Source organism: Salmo trutta, chromosome 36, assembly GCF_901001165.1.
Source record: "Salmo trutta chromosome 36, fSalTru1.1, whole genome shotgun sequence".
In the NCBI taxonomy this organism is placed as follows: domain Eukaryota; kingdom Metazoa; phylum Chordata; class Actinopteri; order Salmoniformes; family Salmonidae; genus Salmo; species Salmo trutta.
In genome coordinates, this window is record NC_042992.1 from 32,159,482 (window position 1) to 32,169,711 (window position 10,230).

Consider the following 10,230-nt stretch of genomic DNA (forward strand, 5'->3'; position numbering starts at 1 on the left):
TGCCATATCTAACATAGCAAACAATGCAGAGCTAGCATAACTTTAGAACATGCAAAAATTACACACTTACCAGCCGATACAAAATATTATGTTAAGAACTTTTTGACACTCATATTTTCCGTGAGCCAAAGACAAGCTCAAAATTCAAACGACCTCGTTGTGTCCTTCTCTTTGCAGAGCCAATGAGATTCATGATGGGCTTGTAAAAACGCCCTGTTTACCGTTACACCAATGGGTGGTGTTAGAGTTTGTGGACATGTAACCATCCGTCATATCGAGCATCTGCTTTTCCATGAGGTAAACGAATGTATGGTCACGCTGCTGTGTGTTTTGGACATACAGCATTTACTGCGACCCGAGCCTCTGCAGAAGTCAGAGCTTCGCTCAGCAGCGCAGGGCCACCAACCAATTATGTCAATGCGGAGCTATACAGAGCCCTCTGCATTGTAAACGTTTTTTGGGGAAGCAATGACGATGTGGTATGGAGCTTGATTTGGCCTATGCAAGCCTCCCGAGGCTCCGCAACTGCGTGTCACACCCTCCATACGGGGCTTCCGGTGCACATTGCCAGATCAAGCATAAATCGGGTTCAAATAACAGTAGTAACAGCATATCTAGCAGTAATATGTAATAACTCTACTAATACAAATTATAGAGACAGAAATATTCAACATTATTCGATTCAGATATGTGTGTGGTTTTGGGGTGGGGGTTATCACAGTGAGTGCGGTTACATGCACACAATAATGTGATTATTGTGGATAGTCAGATTAATATAATAGTTTGATGAAAACGTTTACATGCTTTGCAAGAAGAACGATTTCCCTAATAATCCTGTTTACATAGACACATCTGAAATCAGGCTACCTGATGGAACTCTGATAAATGCAGAAAATCACCAATCAAAATAAACATTGTACCACTTTATTTTTCAGAAGCATATTTGATTCTGAGTTTGGACATATAAAGGATATATGTGAAAACTAATTCTAAGCAGGGGCGAAGGCATGGGTGGGCCTGGGTGGACACACTGGGGAGCCAGGCACTGCCAGGCCCACCCAATCAGATTGGGCAAAAACTTTTTTTTTTTAAATACTCCTCTGCATAAATCGGTGTTCAGAAGTAGTTTTCACATTAAAACTTTATATGTCCGAACTCAGAATCAAATATTCTTCCCAAAAATAACATGGTAGAATAACATGGTTGAACGTTTATTTTGATTGGCAATTTTTTCACATTTATCAGAGTTCCGTCAGCTAGCCTGATTTCAAATGTGACCAAATCGGTCTTCTTGCAAAGCATGTGAACATTTTAATCAAACTATTACATTAATCTGACTAGCCACAATAGTCACATTATTGTGTGCATGGAACCGTACTCAGTGATGTACTATTGCATGCATGTTCTTGTAGAACCTGCTAATACATGTAGGTCTAATAAAAATGTCTAAATGCATTCATTGTATTTTGGTATTACGTACCAGTAAGGCGATCGCAATGCAAATTACCAATGCTTGTTGCTGATACTTAATGCCATTATCGCATGTAAGAAATATTTTATTGCCTTTTAATGTTTCATACACTGCAATACTGTTTTGAAAGTAAATTATTTAATAACAAAAGCTGCCAAGTATGTGTAATAAGCTATGCAAAAACCAATGCCATTATAAATTCACAAGTTCATCTTAGCTATTTAGAATTAAAGTAGATACTTTTGCTAATGAGTGTTGGAATTCACAAGTGTGTTTGATGATGCCTGCAGCAGCATACATTTCACTGAGTGTCCATGAGCTGAATTGATTCATCAACGACATGCAGAGGCAGGGGTGTGACAGTCTTTGTCAAAACTGCAGTGGTGCCAGGCTTGTACTTGTACTGTCCTTCCCTGGAAACAGACAGAGAAAGGAAAGAGAGCGAGAGAGCATATTGTAAATTCCCGTTATGAATAATCAAGTAATATTCACAAAATGTTGTTGGTTGTAGCCCAGTAGAAACTTGTATAGCTCACTTTTTCCCCTTCTGGGCAGGTTGGTCATAGCTCCTAAGGTACTGAACCCCTGCCTGGGTGATGACACACAGGTCCACGTTACTGCCAGAGCCCAGGTCACAGAAAATCCCAGCAGCAATGGCATCCCGCACCAGCTTTTTAGCCTCTTCCAGCTGAGCAAGATAGACAGTTAAGACCGGTGAGCAATACATTTTATGAAATGAACAACTGTTCAATGAGAATAACTGCATCTCACCTCCATGTTTGGTCTGTATCTGTCCTCAAATATTGAAATCGCTGCCCCTGCTCCTGAACCTGCAAAAACAACGGCAGTAATGTCACCTTATCTAATGTTTCAATATTCAATACAACTTCACACCATTAGAAGCTCTTCACACGGCCCAGATGAATTATTTGATGGCAATAGACGATTACCAAAGACAAACAATACAGACAACACTACCTGTGATTAGGATGAACTGAAACACATGGACAGATGGTTAAAACAAAATCTCCATCAATGACAGAGTCAAGAATTGACTAGATAAACTAATGGAGAGCATACCCATGGTAAGGAATGGTAGTTTGTCGTAGGAGCCGTGTGGGTAGACGCTGTAGAGGTGAGCGCCAGTCACATCCACACCCCCAACAATCAGAGAGGAGCCAATATGTCCCTGGTACCTGGAGCGGAAGTCACAATTCAGGTGTAGAGCGCTACAATGTAACAGCATCATCAAAATGTTCTTGATAAAAACTGGATGTTGTAATCAAATGAGGGATGTGCTATCAACGAAGGCACTGCTGTGTCTGTTATTTTATATTATGGTCTGGAAAGTAACTGGATTGTCAGCATTCAAACCTTGTTATGAGAGTGGCCACTGTAGTGGTCTTATTTTCCCATCGTCACAGACTCATTCATGCTCTCGCTCACCTGAAGAGCATCTGTTTCAGTTGTCGGGTAACCGTGACAACAAGGGGAGGGCGTCCTGTGCTAAGTGAGTGCAGCTCCACATTGGATGACATCATCTGAGTGGTGACTTCTGCGTCTGCAGCCACACCTGCTCCACAACAGCTACAATAAAAACTGAGATTAGTTGGTGAAGCATGGTGGCTAAAATAGACTTCAACAAAAGCCCCAGTCTGTGCCTACCATTGTGCAGGGGCTGATGCTGATCTACATAGGGGTTACACAAGCTACACTATTATACTGTACGTGGTGTATTCTTTGTGGCACTTACTAAATGTTAGGTGCAATGTAGTGAATCTTCATGCAATTCTTGTCAGCTACCACCATGTCATCAGTGGCTCTTGTGTCAGCTCCAAGTATCACCCCATCCTGTGGAGGGAGGATACCCAAACTATAATCACACTTAGGGTATTGATTGTGCTGAGCTCAACCCTGAAACAACTACATCACAGTAAGCGGAAAATGTGTAATGACTGATTCTCACCTTGAAGACTATGCCAGCGATGGTGGTTCCAGTCTTCCTTGCCTTAGGAGAACTGTAACCAAGCTCAGACAAATTCCCCTCCAACACAGCATTCCTGCAAAGTGAGCACTTTTTATGCAATGTTGGGAGTATTTAGAGGAACTGGCATTGTGTTAGCCTATGTAGAGCCAGAACGATATATCGATTCACTGATATTATCTGCTGATTATTGGCCTTTTAATGCTATATCGGTCGATAACTCCACCGATAACCGATATTCAATAAATTGAACAAAAAAAAGGGAATTTCATGCTCATCTGAACACTTGCGGCCATTCTTATGATGTGTCATTATTGTCACAAAGTATGAAATCAACATTTTAAGCATAGTTATTGGATAATTGCTCTTTTGGATGGCAATTTATGAAAAATTCAGTGTGGAAAAATGGCACTTTTTAATTTCCCTGCTGTAAAATAGTATGTCAGGAGATATATTGGTATCATAAGTTATGCCCCCCCCCCCCCAAAAAAAACATATTGGTTGGGCGCTAAACCTAAGCCTACTAAAAGCAGAGATTATTCAGGAAAGCTTCCTCTACAGTCTCTGCTAAAACTATGCATTTACATGGTAACAATATGTAGGCTTGCAGTAATTAACCTGTTTTAAACTGTGCTATATTCTTAGTAATCCGTCTGTAGGTTCACAATTTTACAAAAATGTGTCATATTCAGAATAAATGACATTTTATATCAGTTTCTTTAACAATTTCAGACAGGCACAGTAATTAAAGGACAATTCCGCCACTTTTCAACCTCATTCATCTCCTGCACCAAACCAGTGTCTACATACAGTACCAGTCAAAAGTTTGGACACACATACTCATTCAAAGGTTTTTCTTTATTTGTAATATTTTCTACATTGCAGAATAATAGTGAAGACATCAAAACTATGAAATAACACATATGGAATCATGTAGTAACCCACATTTTTTTCAACAAATCAAAATATATTTTATATTTGAGATTCTTCAAAGTATCCACCCTTTGCCTTGATGACAGCTTTGCACACTCTTCTCTCAACCAGCTTCATGAGGTAGTCACTGTATGTGAAAACAGCACGTTTCTATGATATGTGGTTAAAAAGATAAGGTCCTAAAGCATTGTTAATCACAGGGCAGGGTTAAAAGTAAAAAAGTGATTTTCAAAACCTGCAATGAGTTTCTAGCCCAAGGGAGAGTGTTCTTGCTCCCCACGGCACCGTGAATCTCTGTTTTAACTTTTGATGTCATCGGGTAGAACTTAACGTTTTCACATATGTTGACAATCCAGAGGCGGCTGGTGGGAGAAGCTATAGGAGGACGGGCTCATTGTAATGTCTGGAATAGACTAAATGGAACTGGGTCAAACATGTGGTTGAGATATGTTTGATACAGTTCTATTCATGCCATTCCAGGCATTACAATGAGCCAGTAGTCCTATAGCGCCTCCCACTAGCCTCCTCTGGTTGACACTTGTATTGCGCTGGAGATAATGAAAATTAGGTTGAAAAGTGGTGGAGTAGCCCTTTAATTGTGCATGAATTGGGTCTTGACTCGAGCCCCTCACATCCACCTCAAGATCTTTCACAACACTGTGGTACAAACATAACATCTTATTAAACAGAGCTGCCAACTCTCCCGCATTGGCCGTGTGACGCATTTGACCCTCCTCTCATGCTCAGACGCCACACCTCATATCTCACGCATTGAAAAGTACTGCTTTTATTTTTATAGTCACGCCCTGACTAGTTAGTGCCTAGTCAGTGCGTTGACTTTTCAACTGTGCTCCAAATCGTTTTGAAATCGGAGCATCTGCACCTGCAATTTAACATCACGAGCGGAACCTCTATCATTGTCCTATCACAGCACTGTGCGCCACGGCACTTTGAAGCAGATGATTGGTCTAGTTATGTAAGGGATCAAGAGGATTAATCAAGATCAGAGTGGAGCCGGATGGAGAGAGCAGCACAGCAGCAATGTTTTATGTACAATGCCAACAAAATTAGGTTGCTGTTACGCCTCGATCACACCGACAGCGTCATTGCGCTAAATGGTACGCAGCATCATCTGGATATGTGTGCAACAAAAGTTCAACATTCACCTTTAACTACCTTTTGTGTCAAGCCGTCTATGCATACGGTTTTATGTATATGTTCAATATATCCAACGTACGCACCACACAGAATGCACCGCAACTGCCTCTGCAATGCAATGCCGCAAGGCAAACGCAGCGTTCCATTGGAAATAAATTTACTTCTGGTGTACCAAAATGCAATAACGCTATCGGTGTAATGGAGGCGTTACTCCCATGCCTATTGCAGAATGCATCTGTTTGACAGTGTTTACTAAAGTCGATTTAATCCACACTTGCATTTGTCCCCTCGTTTGGTGATTGGCATTAAGGCTGTGACAACGATAGGGCAGTAGACAGAGACCTACAGTATGTTTTAGCAGGGAAAGTTTGTTAAGGGGACTTGATGTGTAACTATGCCAGTGTAATCACATATTTGAAATCTGATATGCCTACTTGAGCATTTGAAAATGAAGTATATGAGGCTGTGTATTTTTTGCAGCCATTCATGGACAGTTTTGGATAAGTCCTACAAATAAGCATCGGATATTAAATGCTCCAGGCCTCAAATATAACTTGACATTTTGGTATTGTGCACATGCTAAGCAGAGATGGTAGGGGGACTCACAACACATAAACACGTCATATTTTGTGTATGTAGAGTACGATGATGGCAAGGATCTTAAACTAGTAGGCATAAACCTGAATAGTGATATTCATTCGATTTTTCTTGAAGGTTTGTGATTGAGATATTAATTGTCATAATAAGAACATTTTGAAAAACCCAGCACTTGGGAAACATAGATTGGGGTGGTGAACCCTCCTGGAGAGCAAGCAGGATTTTCTTCCAGACCTATTTTAAAGAAAGTTCACCCAAATTACAAAATGTATGTCCTTAGCTTGAAAGCAGTCTATTGACAAAGAGACTGAAATCTATGATTTGGTTACCCCCTGCCATCACCCATTAATATTAATATTTCCTGTGCAGAGGCTTGGTGTAGTGCAGGGATAATCAACTAGCAGCCGCAGGCCGATATTTGTCTGGAGCGGATGGTCGAGGGGCCGAAAATAATTACAAATAACTTGTAGACTGCGAAATGGCAGCAAGGAGCCCAAACAGATTTGTTTGACTAAAACATAATTTCAAACCTTGCTTACATTTGTATACGATCACGTGTCTCTCGATTAAGCGTGGGAATACTTGGGAACAGACTTCTTAAATTAAGATTACTTGGAGATGATTTCCTGATCTTTTTACAGTCTTTTATGTCCTACAATGAAAAATCCACACAAATATTTTATTTCTTTTTGCGCCGAAAACTTTGGGGGGGCCAAATAAAACCACCCGCGGGCCAAATTTAGCCCACCAATTGTGGAACCCTGGTGTAGTAACACTCCCTGGCACTACTTTCCACCAGAGAACAGACAGTCCCTGCTTCCAACCTTCCCACGGTTTCTCCCATTTGCCTGTCTCCTCATCTCATTTCATTACTGTCTGAATAATGTGCCAAACAACCTACATTTTTTTTAGCATACGTTAAATGTAACCCCAAAGATCTCAAAGTAACAAAGTTGTACAATTGAGTGTTTATTTAATGTTTAAAGCATCTTGAATACACCTGACCTGTGGTTTTATTTTATTTTCCACCCTGGTCCTACAGTAGGCCTAAGCCATGTCAAAATATGTAGAATTGCAGGAAATTAGTTTTAAAACTGTAAAACCTGTCTAGGGGTTGTGCCAGAGGGCAATGAAAGTCACTCCAAGCTTTCTTAAAAAGTTGACAGCCCTGATTATTATAAAGATGTTTTCGTTGTTGGAGTAAATGTTTATCAAATGACCATGTGGGCCTCAGAGAAATGAACTCACCTGCGAGTGTTTTCGAAGGAAAAACCAGCGCTTTGAGGTTGGCAAGGTCGAGAATTATTGAGCATCTTCAATCAAGATGGGCGAACGAATCCACAAACCGAGACCCCTTGTGAAAGGTGAGACAGCTTACTGCACTTTACTTTTCTACCCCTATTACTTTGTTAAACGCTGTCAAGGTAAACTGTGTTAGCTAAATGTGTCAGCGTTTAGTGGGGAGAACTCTTTCACTTTCAATTTTAACACATCATAGCCTCAGACGAATCAAAATACCGTATAGGCCAGGGAGAACAAAGGGTCATGGCTAGAAGGGATACAGCTTTTGTTAAGTTAACGTCAAAAGTCGTTTTTTTGTGTGCATTTTAGCAAACCCTAACCCATTTCCTAACATTAACCAAATTCTCCTAAACTGCTGCGTAAGTTCTAACCTGCTACGAAAAGTCAAATCTGACAAACTGTATACCATCTTGTTAAAACCGAACAAAATGGATTCTCAATGGCTGGTTGGCTGATAGGAACGGGATCCTTAGGCCGTCACAACTCGGATGTTTTAAAATGGTTAAGGTTAGTTAAGGGTTTATGGTTAAGGTTAGGTAAGGGTTACGGCTAGGGTACGGCTTAAGTTTAGAGATGTCCGAAGGAAACCAAATAGCACTACCGTTGTAGGTTCACAACCAGCTGTTTGGAAAATGAACAGCTGCATAATTGGTGCAAAAGGTATTGAATTATAGAAAATAAAACGAAAGAAGCAATGAATACGGGTGAAGTGTGAATAGGCATACTTTTATATGCATGTCTATGGCGTGTAAAAAAAATTATGTCCTCTACGGTCATACTTTAAGTAGGCTATCAATGGCATATCTTAGGCCATTTGCACCATTATCAGTTTGTGGAGTGTGGAACATGTTATGGAAATGACAAGGCCAGTATAAATATGCTATGTTTAGTATTAGTTTAAAATACAAAACAGTTTCTCAACATAATTATATGTAGGGTAAAGTGAACTTTCATTCTATTTTCTCGCACTTGGTCTTCATGTTGCTCAGGGGAGGATGGACGCTTGGTAGCAGAAACACATGGGAAACAACATCCTGTGCAGGGAGAAGTCTGCCACCAAGGAAGTCTGCCACCAAGCCCCATATTTCAGGAGACTTGGATTCATAGCAGGTATACAGTCCCTTTAGAAAGTATTCACACCCGTTGACTTTTTCCGCATTTTGTTGTGTTACAGCCTGAATTTAAAATGGATTCAATTGAGTTTTTTTCCTCACTTGCCTCGCTCTGTGCAATAAGTGTTTAACATGATTTTTGAATGACTACCTCTTCTCTGTACTCCACTCATACAATAATCTGTAAGGTCCCTCAGTCAAGCAGTGAATTTCAAACAGATTCAACCACAAAAACCAGGGATGTTTTCCAATGCCTCGCAAAGAGTATGTATTGGTAGATGGGTTAAAAAAAATACAAAAGTAAACATTGAATAACCTTTTGAGCATGGGAAAGTTATTAATTACACTTTGAATGGTGTATCAATACACCCAGTCACTACAAATATACAGGTGTCCTTCTGTACTCAGTTGCCAGAGAGGAAGGAAACCGCTCAGGGATTTCAGCATGAGGCAAATGGTGACTTTAAAACACATACAGAGTTTAATGGCTGTGATAGGAGAAAACTGAGGATGGATCAACAACATTGTCGTTATTCCACAATACTAACCTAATTAACAGAGTGAAAAGGAGGAAACCTGTACAGAATAAAAAATATTCCAAAACATGCATCCTGTTTGCAACAAGGCACTAAGGTAATACTGCAAAAAAAATTGTCATGTTTGGGGCAAATTCAATACAACACATTAGAGTACCATTCTCCATATTTTCATGCAGAGTGGTGGATTCATCAATGGAAAGGGATAGGGGGATACCTAGTCAGTTGTACAACTGAATGCATTCAATTGAAATGCGTCTTCCGCATTTAACCCAACCCCTCTGAATCTTTTATGGGTGAGCTTGTAATCATTAAGGACTGGAGAGTTCTTCAAGCTAAAAAAAAGAAACAGAATTGAGCTAATCTCAGGCAAAATCATAGAGGAAAACCTGGTTCAGTCTGCTTTCCAACAGACACTGGGAGAACAATTCACCCGTCAGCAGGACAACAACCTAAAACACAACGCCAAATCTACACTGGATTTGCTTACCAAGAAGACGGTGAATGTCCCAGAGTGGCCTTGTTACAGTTTTGACTTAAATCTATGGCAAGACTTAAATGTTTGTCTAGCAATGATCAACCAATTTGACAGCACTTTAAGAATTTTGAAAATAATGGGAAAATATTGTACAATCCAAGTGTGCAAAGCTCTTAGAGACATCCCCAGAAAGACTCATGTCGCTGCCAAAGATTTAGTCACTGCCAAAGGTGATTCTAACATGTATTGGCTCAGGGGTGTGAATACTTATGTAAATTAGATATCTGTATTTCATTTTCAATACATTTACAAAAATATGGGGTATTGTGTGTAGATGGTTGAGAAAGAAATCAATTTAATCCATTTTGAATTCTGTCTAACACGTGTAATAAGTCAAGGGATATGAACACTTTCTGAAGGCACTGTACGCGTAGCTAGGGTGTGGTTTCTGATGGTGTGGTTTATTTGTGTGGTCAGGACAGTACCCCACTACTGGTCAAATGGGAAATAGTGTCCCCCTCTGGCTGCGTTTAGACAGGTAACCAAATGCTGATATTTTTCCACAAATTGGTCTTTTGACCAATCACATCAGATATTATTCAGAGCTGATCTGATTGGTCAAAAGACCAATTGCTAAAAAAAAGATCAAAATTGTCTGC

General features: G+C 40.2%; 1 protein-coding gene across 1 annotated transcript; it reads right to left on the reverse strand.

The window, feature by feature from the left end:
• Positions 1–1,535: 1,535 nt before the first annotated feature.
• Positions 1,536–7,657, reverse strand: LOC115175893 (proteasome subunit beta type-7). The gene is made up of 8 exons (XM_029735515.1): positions 7,392–7,657; positions 3,438–3,531; positions 3,225–3,322; positions 2,918–3,058; positions 2,552–2,667; positions 2,243–2,301; positions 2,008–2,159; positions 1,536–1,884 (listed from the first exon to the last, which is right to left on the reverse strand). Exons 1-8 carry the CDS (start codon positions 7,454–7,456, stop codon positions 1,773–1,775), a joined length of 837 nt encoding a protein of 278 aa, XP_029591375.1. The 5' UTR covers positions 7,457–7,657; the 3' UTR covers positions 1,536–1,772.
• Positions 7,658–10,230: the final 2,573 nt, after the last annotated feature.